Below are 14,239 nucleotides of genomic sequence, written 5' to 3' on the forward strand. Positions count from 1 at the left end.
AAGAGAAAAATGTAAATTTCTCTACATTTTTCTCTCTTTTATTAAACTAAAACTTGATATTTATCAAGTTAAAACATGTGTTCAATTCGCATTGGTTGATAATTAAGAGAAATTAGAATTTGACACATATTGAATAATTTGTGTCCAAAATTATTCATTCTAACTTTCTAAACAATTTAAAATGTGTAAAATGACAATTTTGCCCCTTTTCCAAATCTTATTCGAAAAACACAATTTTTATCCTTGAAAAGTACTAGCCAACCATGGATAAATATTTTTAGCTTCATAACACAAATTTCTTCCTTAAAATATGGGTGTGACATTCAAGGTTCATAATGACAGTCATGGGTCCCATATCAAACGAAACGTTTTATTATATCACTATATAACCTAAAACTGTCGTTAACCAATATACTTCATTTTTCGCTACAAAACGAAGCTCCCACTGATCATATGGTGTCATCTAGCAATGTCTCATGACCCCTACATCACAATGAAGTACAAACTTCACATAATGTTAAATGGACATTTCTTACTCACACTTACAATGTAGTTCAATCCCTCCGTCGTTACATCCCGATTAAACTTGGATTCATAGAATGTCAAAATCCAATATTTAATCTTTTCGAATATCAAGTAATACATCATAACGTGCCACATCGAAACTCTCTTCATGTAGTCTTTTACCTATACTAGCCAGTGTCTTAGATTTTCATGTTTCTCGATATTCGTATGGGAACTCGGGAGCAATCGAGCTGACGGATCTCTGTATGATCATCACTTGTCCTCTCGCTCAAGCAACATATGATCAAAGCGGCTTCTGAATGACACATGATTAGCCTCATGCTATACACCATATGAACCATACGTTCTGGAACGAAACACAACTGTGATATCTTAAGTCAAATGATTTATACACTAGTATGATTTACGATGTGTCATTGATTACATATTAATGCCCATGTGATCATCGTTTAGCGGTCACGTTCGATAAATAATATAATATAATAACCTTTTATCAGTTTTCTAACCATCAAACAGTTCTATTGTTTACATATGTGTATATCCACCATGTCTAATATCATCCACTGATATAACGTGGTGATATAGCACACACCCACTATGCAATACTATTGCCCAAATAGATTGCCTATAGAGAAACGATTTGATGATATTTATTAAAACTCATCGGGACCTTTCACATGTTATATGCATGTAGCTAATATGGATATAATATACAATTACAACATTGATATAAAAGTGACTCAAAAAACATGTGAAGTATTGTTAATAATGTATATGCAAGATATACAACCCTTGAAACTAACAAAGCGATTGGTTTTTAGGGCATATTCTAACAGTAAGACGACCCCCTTCAAACGTTAGATGAAGATAAAAGTGGTTGCCCTTCCTTCTTCTTGGGCCACTGATGGAAGATAGGGGGATAGCTAGCTTCGGTCATTAGAGAAGCACCTACAAAATTTTCCAAACCCTAAGGGAGAATTTGTCATTTTTCAAACTTTGGGTGGAAGAAATTACAAATTTTTAAACTTAGAAGGAAAATTTAATAAATTTTTAGTTTTTTTAAATATTTTTACTAAATGATGATTTTACTTTTGACAACAACTATAAAAATTAATAAATCGATGAAATTTGAGTTTTTTAAAATTAATTGATGAAAAACTTGAAAAAAAACTAATCTTTGAATGGAAATAAGCCCTTTGGCCAAAAAAAAAAGAATTAAAAGGAAGTAATCATGGTTGGTTGTTTTTTAATAGCTTTTATGTAAGGAGACATTTCACGAGTAAGATAATGAAATTTGCAGCCAAATTATGCTACATTTATCAGGGATTTTTTCCATAGGTCATTAATGTTTGAGGCAATTGCATTTATTTGCCCAAGATTTGACTCAAAAACACTTCTTCACCTCTTGATGTTATACTTTTTCAATTTAAAATCAAATCTTTTCAACAAAGAGGCTGAAATATAGCTCCAAATTTATAAAATTATTATATTATCTCTCGTTATTTCATTTATTGTGAAATTATCATATAATTCTCCTATTCTCCTATTTTTTCTCTTTCTCTTTTCTTTCGTTTCGTATTTTATCTTTTCTCCGTCAAGACTTTTATAGTAACAATAGTTATCAACCTTAACACAGACTTTAATTTCCTTGGTTGCGTTGTTGATAGCCTCAGCAATTATGTCTCCTTCCACCAATGAAACATTGAATTTGAAGATGGGTTTATTGACATTATGTTTACGTTCAAGATTGAAGAAGGGAATGAAAAAATTTGTGGATTTGAGTTCAACAAGAGATTAAAAGTAGACAACCATTGTGGAAACATAAAAATAAAGGATTAAAGTTCAACGTTGACAAATAGTTACAGTAGAAATGAAAATGTATCGGCCATTTCTTTATTTTTCATTTATTTAAAAAATTTAATTTTGGGGAAAAAGTGTGATTTTCCATCAAAGTACTAAACCATGTTTTCGACCCAACCTTGAGTGAGAAAATATAATTTAATTTTAGGAGATATTTAGTTTAGATAATATTTTATTATTAAAATTAAAATATTACTTTGAAAATAAATTATTTAGAAGATTATTAGATATAAATAATTATTATGTTTGATAAAATTTTATAATTATAAATAATAATTGTGTTTAATTAAAAGTAATAAAAGAATATTAGTGTATTATTTTACTTAAATGTTCTTAGATATAATTATTTTGAAATATTTTTTGTGTTATTTATTATATTAATTAAAAAAGAGATTATTTTTATCTTAACAAATTAATAACTAAGAAAATATTATTATAATAAAATCAATATTACTTTTTAATACCTAAAATAAAAGTGATAATCAGATTATCACCTGTATTACTTAGTACATTATTATTGTTAATAAAAAATTATCGTAATATTTTATTATTGACAAATTAAATAAAATAATATAGGTAATAAAAAATATAATACAATATAATATTTGTTTAATAATAACCAAATACCCTTTAGGGTGCGTTTGGTTAAAAGTTTTTAAGATTATCCTGGTAATCTATCTTTTATTCTTTTGTTTGGTTTGTCAGTAATAAAATATTACAGTAATCTTCTATTACCAATGCTAACGTGGCAGGTAATATATGTGGTAATCTGATTACCACCTTCACCTTAGGTATTTAAAGATTACTAGGGTAATCTTGAGTTTATTATAGAAAAATTATTATTTATTAATTTTTTGAGATAAAAATAAATTTATTTTTAATTAATATGACAAATAATATAAAAAATATTTAAAAATAATTATATTCAAGGGCATTTAAATAAAATATTTTATTAGTAATCTTTTATTACCTTTAACCAAACACAATAATTATTTATACCTATCAAATTTTATCAAACATAGTAATCATTTATACCCAGTAATCTTCTAAGTAATCTATCTTCAAAGTAATCTTTCTATTTTAGTAATCAAACATTACCTAAACCAAACGCTCCCTTAATGTTTTGTCTATAAATTATTATATACCAGGATTGCGGTATTGCTTAAATTTTCACGAGTCGAGTTAGGTTTTGCAGTGGCCAAGATTTTGTCCATTTGCTCTTTTTGCCATTTTCATTTTCCATGGCTTCTGTTACCCAGAGAATGGTATGCACACAATTTGTTTTCTTCTTATTTCTTTATTTTTACAGCTTTATGTATGTAATCAAGTAAAAACCCTCTCTAATTTGCAGCTCCATACTACACATTTGTCAAAGAAGAAACTTCAGCCCCGCCAATTTCATACGACGACTACATAATAGTCGGTGGAGGAACCGCAGGCTGTCCCTTAGCTGCAACTCCGGGCAAGAGGCAGCTTACTATATGGCATATGCGAACCCTAAAGACATACGCAAATTCGCCGCCACTCTCATTGACACTTCCCCACGTCACCTTCCCGACAGTTTATCTCCAAGGACAGTGTGTACAACGTCTGTGCCGGTGTTCTCAGTGGCGGGAGTGTTTTCAATGCAGGGATTTACACGCGAACTGCTGAAAATTACACAAAAAAGTGGTTGGAGTGAAGATTTGGTGAAGAATTTAGGTGTGGATGTGGACCAAGCCGAGCCGAACACCTTTTGGCTTAAGTTCAATTCGAATTTATCAAGTAAAAATTAAGTCAGATTCAGGTGAAAATGACTCAGCTCATTTTAGTTTGAGTTTGGCTCAATTTCGTAGTTTAAATCAATTATTCAAATTCGTAGCTTGTTCGATTCAAATTAATAGTTCGAATATATGATTCAAATTTATGGCTCAAGTTTGTGGTTCATTGACAAAATGATGTCGTTTTACCTAAATAATATTCAAAATTTTTTATTCAAACCAAACCAAGTTACAAATTTGAATCACTAATTTAAACTATAAATTCAAACTGATTAGAGCTCAATTAAGCGATGAAATTGAAATACTGATTCAAGACAAGAATTCAAACCGAATTTGAGTTGAATTGAGCCAAACACCTCTCATCTAGAATTTGGTTTGGTTTAAAAAACGAGGAAAATTTTCTAGCTCAAGTTTAATTTAAATTTAAATCAAATGAATTTAAAGCAAGTTAAATCAAACTAAATCAATTTTTCAAACCGAATTGACTTGAATCATACCCAACCTCAAACATTCTTATGAATAGGGGGAGAAGAAGGGGGCACTCGATCAAGTTGTGTGTGAGTTTAGCTTTGCTTACTCTTGGGCCCAAAGGCTTTCAGCAGACTATGGATTGTTCACGAATCAGGGTTTCTATCTCTCACATCCCTAATTTTTAGTCTAAAAGCTTGAACCATATTGTGATTAGGTTTTGATTCAAGTTAGTTATGAAGATGTTTAATTTGTCAAACTGGTGAGTTTGAAAAAATTTGATACAAACTAAATAAAACGACATGATATCATTTTAATCATTTTTTTTGGCTCGGTCTCTTTCAAGTAAATTGAGCTCAAACAATTTTAAAAAAAGGTCAAGCTTAAGTTCGATATCTCTCAAACCAAATTGAACTTGAACTTTAATTGTGATGCTCTTTGAATGACAAAGCATGAGAGGAATTTGATCTGCTTTTTGCCCATTGAAATCTCTAGCAAATGCAAATCAAATCATGGTAGCCCATGGCTCATATAATAACATAAGAAATTATATTTTCTTTTTATTTTTTTAAGAATTTAAAAATAATTACTTAAGAATTAGAAAAAGAAAAGGGGTGTGCTTGACTTCCAACTTTCTGTGTAGTTTTGCACTTTTCTGGGAAATTGTGAAATTTTGAAGAAAAGAAGTCACATATTAACATGGTTTGCTTATTTACTGCGAAATTAATTTGGATTTTATACTCGTTTTTACTTTTTATTAGGGGTGTACACGATCAAATTTGATACGGGTTGAAATTTTTTAAAACGAAACTGAAAAAAATAATTTCTAACAATTTTTAAACTAAATCAAAATATTTTAGGTTTTAAATCAAAACAAATCAAACTGAAAAAATATAATTTAGTCTAGTTTGAATTACGATTTAAATTATGATTTTTAATAACTTATGATACACAATATAATACAAATAGAAAACCATACGTATTATAAGATGTATCAAATTAATATAATACAATAAATATATCTTATAATATGATACATATTATTGATACAAATAAATATACTTATTTAGAGAAAATGATAGCGCAATATGAGTGTTTATGAAAAATTTTCATAATGATGATGATATGTCAAAAATTTTCACATGTTAAAGATATTTGTAATATTTTTTAAAATGATGATGTGCCAATTATATATTTTTATTATTTTATTTTTTAAAAATGATGATGTGCCAATTATATATTTTTATTATTTTATTTTTTAAAAGTCAAATTATATGATATAATACATAAAATATGATATGAAAAATTAGATTTTTAATATATAATTCAATTACTATGATTTAAACATTTTAAAATCATTTGTTTACATACATATATATAATTTTAAATTTACAAAAAAACTTGCATTAAAATAGTGTTATTCAGTTGAAATTGGACTAACTCTCTTCAATATTTAACTTAACGTCAGGAAAAATCTTTCTTGTCATTTTGTTTAAGAATGATTATTCAATTTGCATACGGCACACCTATTTTAAAAGGCCAAAGGACTATTCCCCTCTCACTTCCCCCACAAGCGACCCCCCCAAGTTTAGGTGCCATCTCTTGCCACACCCGTGAGGTTTGAATACCAAATATCTCATCCATCCATTAAAAATCTTAATTATAATTAGGGGTAAATTTGTTGTTTAATAAAAAAGTTTAAAAATCTAAAGTTTTATTCATTTGCCCCCCTTAGTTTGAAAATCTCACAATTTTCCTCTACCTGAAGTTTAAAAAATCAAAATTTTCCTCCTAGGTTTTGCAAATTATCGCCAGAGATGGCTATCTCTGATAGCGTTGGTTCTCTCTTCTGGTTTAACTCTCCCTGTTGATCACTTTCTAGCCACCGGCGAAACCCATCTCTTCCGATGAAGATGAAATTATCTTCGTTTGAGACAAAAACAATCCCATGAAGACGATTTCATCTTCATCAGAGGAGATGGGCTTGGTTGGTGGTTGAAAAGTGATCGACAGGAAAAGTTAAGCCGGGAGAGAGAACCAACGCCATTGAAGACGGTGAAGTTCGCTATCTTCGACAATGGTTTACAAACCATAAGGGAAAAATTTTGATTTTTCAAACTTCAGGTAGAGGGTATTGTGAGTTTTCAAGCTGATGGGGGGTAAATATAATAAAACTTTAATTTTTTATTAAATTTAAGTTTTACCCTTAACTTTAACTGAAATTTTTAACAAATAGATGAGACATTGGATTTTCAAACCTTACGGGTGTGACAAAGATAGCACCTAAACTTGGGTGGGAAATAGTGATTTGGCCATTTTAAAAATGAGAGAGATTACTTTTCCAATCGAAGTGCAAAGTATTCTATCCCTAGTATTCCTAGTAGAACCTCTGAGGAATATTTGTTAAATCTTCACTGGAATATTTAAAATAAATATGGAAAGTGATCATATGTCCTATTATATCTTTATTAATTTTATTTAAATAAATATTTTAAACGCAGTCTTCAAAATTATTAAAGTTCGATTCATTCAAAGAAAGTTAAGTTCAAATTTGAATTTGAATTAAACTTTGAGCTTAATTTGATATTAAAATAATATCATTTTAATGTATATTAATCAAAATAATATTATTTTAATCAATTTATATTAAAATTTTATTGATTCGTAAATTTGATAAATCAAATATCATTCAAATTCAAAAATATTTAATACTTAAACTCAAATTTAAGTTTGAATTCACTTGATTTCAACTCATTTTTTAATTCACTTGGTTATCTGTTTACTCAGCGTGATTGACTATTAGGAAACAAAACAATACTTAGCTGTATGTTAATGCAGGCAGATCATTGTCAAGCTATATTAAATGAATTTAGTTGAATTTGCACAGAGCACAAGTACAATACTGAGCTGTCTTGACTTATAATGGCATAAAATTCTAAGTAACATTAATGGTACAGAAAATAAATTTGAAGGGTTCTACTTCCACTTTTGCCTTCATTCTACTTCCACTTTTGCCTTCATCACCCAAAATAATTATCAATAAAGCTATGCAAAAATATTTTTGATAAATAATTTAATTATATATAATACATTTTTAAATAATTAGAATGATTTAAATTAAATATAAAATAAAAATAAATACATTTTTAATTATTATTATTATATTTTTATAAATATATTATTAATGATATATCATATTAATATATATATATGTTATACCTTTTCTATATTGAAATTTTATGGCTATTTTTTTTTTATAAATGTATTATCAATTGACAAAATTAGCCAACAAAAATGAATCGTTCATATTCTAACAAAGACGATACGTCGTCGTCATCTCTCAGACGAAAATGATGTGTCGTTATCTCTCAAATGAAGACAATGCGTTGTCGTTGTCTCTTAGATGACGATGACACATCGTCTTCGTCAACCGCTTTTCTGAGTCGATGATGGCAAGAAATAGAATGAGAAGGAGAGTGAATGTGGTCATCGTTGTCACCATATGCTAGCAATAGTGCTTGGAAAAACCCTAAGGAGAATATTTATTTTCAAAACGTTGGGTGTGAGGTATTTGTTAAATTTTTAAACCTAGAAAAAAAATGTGATAAATTTTTAGTTTTTTAAAATACTTTTTGTTAAAGAATAATTTTATTCTTGACAATAACAATGAAATTTAATAGATGAATAAAAATTTAAAATTTTTATAGTTAATAAACAAGAAGTTGAGTTTGTATTAAATCTTGGGTAAAAAATAGTTATTTGGCCTTAAAAATATAAACATATAATATTGTTGAATAATTATTACCTTAAGCTATAAGAAAAGAAATTCAATTTACGTAACGTGATTCCCACCTTATATTTTGCCTTTAACAAAGTGGCTCAGCAATCAAATTCTTTTTCTAAAGTAAATTAAACTTTGCTCATCATAATTCAGACATGCTTGGTCCCATATACTCAATTTTTTCAGGCGCAAGGCTCAAAGAAACGTTTGATTTTTAATTTAAGAATGATTATATTAATTGAAATTAATCCAAAATTCTCCCCCTCCAATACAAAATTAAGAGTGATTATAGGGGGGACATTTGGCAGCTAATCCATTCACATTGTGAAGTGTGATGAACAATGGGATTGGCATTATTGAGCAATTTGGAAAGCTTCAACATTAAGCAATATGGCACTTTATTTTTTCCCAAAATTGATAATCATCATATTCTCTGCCAAACGCTTTTGTCGTCCACTAGTGTTTGTTCATTTCCTCTCTCTGCCTCCTGCATTTTGAGCTGGCAATTCAATCCGTAAAATCGAGTTTTTGGTATATCCTTCTTTGAGTTGGAGGTGATATTTTTAATAAAATAAGAAATATAAATTACTAAAATCTTTATTATTAGAGATGAAAAATAAATATATATCTGATCATTTATTTTTCCTAGACATGTTTGTTCAATCCTTGATTCTTCAGGTTGGACACGTGTAACACGTTTATAAGTGTGATGCGTGATGAGTTATCAACTTGGAGAAAACGTGTAAGACAAAGTCAACTTAATGGCTTGACTTATTCTCAGTGTGTTCACGATGACAATGTCCATTTAGCTACTCGTTCTAAATCAATCTCAGTCAAAGTCAAACCAAAGCTTTGCTTTAAACGAAAAATATTAAATAAATGAAAGAAATTCTCCTTTATAAGCCGTGGAAATTAATTAACAGAACTAACACAGAAAATGCGGTCACCTTGCCTGAGAGAATTCATTGAAGAATGCCCACATGGCTGCTGCTGGCGATCTCCTTTATTTAACTCGCCGGAGCCTCTGAACAACAAGGAGGCTGAGTCAAGAAAAAGTTCCGCCGATTGCCGTAGAGATTTTGTTGCAACAACTTCCTCTTCTATCTTCCGCAACACCCATTTCACCAATCATGAATCTCTCCCCTCTCTGCAACAATCTTTCTCTGAATTCTCCAAAGCTTATCCGCAGTTTGCTGAAACTTTTCAGATTGACCAAATAAGAGCCAAAGAGTATTATCATCTCTCACTTTCTAATCATATTTGTCTTGATTACATTGGCGTAGGCCTCTTCTCTTATTATCAGCTGCAGAATCAAGAGTCTTGTAAGTATCAAAATGATTCTTCTTCGTCTTGTTCTTCGGATATTCCTTTCTTTAGTGTGTCCTACAAGATGGGGAGTCTTAAGACGCAGCTACGCCATGGGGGGGCTGAATCAGGAGTGGAATCTGCAATGAAGAAAAAGATTATGAGTTTTCTGAATATTTCTGAAAATGATTACAGTATGGTTTTCACTGCAAACAGAACGTCAGCCTTCAAGCTTCTAGCGGAATCTTATCCGTTTCAGTCTAGCAGAAAACTTTTAACAGTTTATGACTACGAGAGTGAGGCGGTGGAAGCCATGATAAATACTTCTGAGAAGAAAGGAGCAAAAGTTATGTCAGCAGAGTTTTCATGGCCAAGACTGAGGATTCACTCCGAAAAATTGAAAAAAATGTTGGTGAGTAAGAAGAAGAAGAAAAAAAAGCGGGGACTATTTGTTTTTCCTCTTCATTCTAGAGTGACAGGGGCTAGATATCGTTATCTATGGATGAGAATTGCTCAGGAGAATCAATGGCACATCTTGATTGATGCTTGTGCTTTGGGGCCAAAAGATATGGACAGTTTTGGGCTCTCTCTCATTCGCCCAGATTTCCTCATTTGCTCCTTCTACAAGATTTTTGGGGAAAACCCATCTGGATTTGGTTGCCTATTTGTTAAAAAATCAACTATTTCAATTCTGGACGGTGAAGCGAGCACCGGCATGGTGAGTCTTCTACCAGCAAAGCAGCTTAATTTAATGGAAGAACCTTCAGCACCAAGCTCATTTTCAGGTCCAATAACACTGGGGATTATAAAACTGAAGCCAGAAGAAATAGAGAAGGTTCAAAAGTCCGAAATTATGGCAATACCAAAAGGAATCGAAGCTTCTGAAACTAAAGGAGATAAGCAAATAGAGCTTGAATGCAGGGGTTTGGATCAGGTGGATTCATTGGGGCTGACAACGATTAGTAAAAGATCAAGGTGCCTTATTAATTGGCTGGTGAATGCAATGTTAAAGCTTCAACATCCTAACACGGATGGGGTTTCCCTGGTTAAAATATATGGGCCAAAGATAAAGTTTGATCGGGGACCTGCATTGGCATTTAATGTATTTGACTGGAAAGGAGAAAAAGTTGAGCCTGTTCTCGTACAAAAGCTTGCCGACAGAAGAAACATCTCTCTCAGCTATGGAGCTTTGCATCACATATGGTTCTCGGAGAAGTACCAGAGAGAGAAGGAGAAAGTTGTTGATAAAATGGGCACGGCGGAAACCAAGAAGAAAGATAAAAAGGACCCCAGAATAACTGTTGTTACAGCTTCGTTGGGATTTCTGGCGAATTTCGAAGACGCTTACAGGCTTTGGGCTTTTGTTGCTGAATTTCTAGATGCAGACTTTGTTGAGAAGGCCAGATGGAGATACACAGCGCTTAATCAGAAGACGGTTGAAGTCTGAAGAGAAACGCAATATTGAAGGCCACAAGACAAATTGTAAACTTGCAGAAGAACACAGACGAGCCAGTCCAGATGGTCTTCCACGTTGTGGTTTCAAGTTTCATGGTCATTTCAATATGAGAAATTCTACACTTGATTCAAACAAGTTTGTTAATTGAAAATAAACAATAGTATGTTTGTCTACTTCTGAGTTGCCGAATGGATAAACACTTATGCGTATCATTATATGATAATATATGATCTTAAATTATAATTCAAACTATTTATTCACATAATAACTCATATAAGTGTGTATCTATTTATGAATTCAAAATAGAAACATATAGTTTTATTGATTGAAAATACATGTTTGTTCATTTTTTCGCTTATTGATGACACTAACTTGCCACCACGAGCAAACTGTGAGAAAACATGAAAAGAAAGTTTCAATTTTCGATCAACTTCAAAGAAAGTTTTTCATTTAGTTTTTTATTCAGACTTGAATTTTTGTATTTTTTAACCATCAATATAATATTAAATAACATTATAACAACATCAAACGATACAATAGCATGAAATCACAACATTAAACAATCTATCAATATTAAATTATGAGTCCAAATTGAATCTTTTATAATAGTTTCTCTCATTGATTTTATTATTTGATCACATATATCTTTTTTATTGAAGAATTTTTTTCATGTTACAGAGATTTCTTCCCTTGTTGGAAAACTGAATACAAAGAAAAATATTTGTGTTGTGTATTCTCTATTTCTATCTGAATTACATTAACAGAGATATTTTGAAAAAATGAATTACTGTTATGTAAGATTGGATTTGAAGCGAGCTTATTTGAGCTCAAAATGAGCCCGAGCTTAGCTTGCCTTAAACGAGCTCTAGTACAAATGCAAGCCTGGATTTTAGCGAAAAACGAACACCAACCCAAATCTGAACATGGGTTGAGCGAGTCGAGCTAAGTTCGCGAATCGCTCCCTCAAATGAAAAAAATTTTAACTTGGAGCAAACAACACCCTTTGTTTCCTAAACTATGAGCTTGAAGCCCAACTATCGAGTTTGAAATACGAACCCAAAGCTAATCAAAGCAAATCTGAATTAAGTGTGAGCCAATCCCAAACATTAAAATTATGAAATGAGTTGAACACGAACATATGTTTAAAGAATTTGGCAAACCCAAACCCGAGCTGAGCTTGGGTTCGTTGAAAACGAACTGGATCCTGTGTGACACACACATACACGGTTAAAAATATAATAAAAAATTCAATATCCTAGCAAGAAAGTCTCAATTTTCGATCAAGATACTCCTGAATATTTTATAATAACGACTCATTCAATTGGACGTTAGTCCTGGTTCAGAATACAGGACACCATAGTTTTAAAGGCTAACTATAAACTAAATATTTTATGAAGAACTATTCCAGGCGGTTCCTTTGTACGGCCTGGCACACGTTGGGCCAACCTGATGACACCACTGGGTCCACTACTACCACTCCATTATGCGTTAACACCTGATCCCTGTTTGTAAATTACATCCGCATCTTCTACTTAATGAGTGTACAAATATGGTTACACTTTTTAATTGGTTTGTTTTATGGTAGACTTCAATATTCTATATCAGACGTGACACACATAACCAACCTTAAACGAAAGATAAAAATAATTATATTTTCTTTACTTTGAAAAAAAAAAAATTATACCTCCTCTAGTACTCTTATCAAGGAAAATAATTTTAAATAAAAAATAAATAAAGAGCAGAAGATGGAGACATCCTAAACTTAGCATTTCTTATTAATAATAAGAAATTAGTCAATGTACTCTAACTCACTTAGTAGGGTGAATATAGATTTTATTATTATGTTTCAAATTTATTTGTTTAATATAGATAAAATCTTTAATTATAAAAAAAAATTATAATGGACGTTAATTGTCATTAATTTCTTTTATTAGTATCCCCTTATTGTAAAAGTAAAGAGATATTAATTAAAATCAGTAAAAAATTTTCTGCGTAAACGTTTTTAGGTAAACGTATATTAGTTTTATTTTTATAAACAAATTTTTTTGTAACTCTAAAAATACCCTCTGACTTATTACACGTCATTTTCAACTATTTCGTATGTGGGATGTCAAGGGTCGTACAAGGTGCGTGAGTGCGTGCAGAGTGAGTGGGTGCGCACAGGATGCATGTGTGTGTGCGGGTGCGTACAGAGTATGTGGGTGCATGTGAAGTGCGTACAGGGTGTGTGGGTGCGTACGGGATGTCTAAGTACGTACGGAGTGCGTGAGTGTGTGCAGGTGCATACGCACCCTCATATATATAGTGCGCGGTGCATGAACTACATAACTAAAAAATTGATTATTTCTAATTAACTACAAACATATTTAAAAATAAAAATTGATTATAATATAATATATTTAATATTTAATATAATATATATATAAATAATAATAATAATTTTTAAATATATATTATATTATTACATATATTTATTATATTTTTTAAATATTATATTATATTATTTAATTTTTATATATATTTATATATATTATATTAAATTGATTATTATTTAAAAATTATCATTTTTATTTATATATATTATATTAAATATTAAATATATTATATTATAATCAATTTTCATTTTTAAATATGTTTGTAATTGATTAGAAATAATCAATTTTTTAGTTATGTAGTTCACGCACCGCGCACTCCGCACGCACCCCGCACCCCGAGCATTCCGCACGCACTCAAACATTCCTTCTCGCGCCTACACACCTTGTATGACACCTACAGAGTCAGAAGGGTATTTTTGAAATTACAAATAAATTTCCTTATAAAGATAAATGACTGTACGTTTGCCTAAAACGGTTTAAACAAAAAAAATTTTGCCTATTTTAATTAATATCCCAAAAGTAAATCATATTTACAATTTTATTTTTGCATTATAATTGACTTAAGAAACGTTTGGTTTAGGTAATGTTTTATTGTCAAAATAGAAAAATTATTTTAAAGATAAATTATTTAGAAGATAACTGGATTTAAATTATTACTATGTTTGATAAAATATGATAAAAATAGATAAGTAAAAATAATTATTGTGTT

At 30.4% G+C, this 14,239-nt stretch overlaps 1 protein-coding gene across 1 annotated transcript; it reads left to right on the forward strand.

Annotated features, from left to right (window-relative positions):
* Positions 1-9,276: 9,276 nt before the first annotated feature.
* On the forward strand, positions 9,277-11,420 carry LOC123198429 (molybdenum cofactor sulfurase-like). Its single transcript, XM_044613142.1, has one exon. It carries the CDS (start codon positions 9,332-9,334, stop codon positions 11,144-11,146), a length of 1,815 nt encoding a protein of 604 aa, XP_044469077.1. The 5' UTR covers positions 9,277-9,331; the 3' UTR covers positions 11,147-11,420.
* Positions 11,421-14,239: the final 2,819 nt, after the last annotated feature.

The sequence above is a fragment of the Mangifera indica genome, chromosome 15 (genome assembly GCF_011075055.1).
Source record: "Mangifera indica cultivar Alphonso chromosome 15, CATAS_Mindica_2.1, whole genome shotgun sequence".
NCBI classification, from domain to species: domain Eukaryota; kingdom Viridiplantae; phylum Streptophyta; class Magnoliopsida; order Sapindales; family Anacardiaceae; genus Mangifera; species Mangifera indica.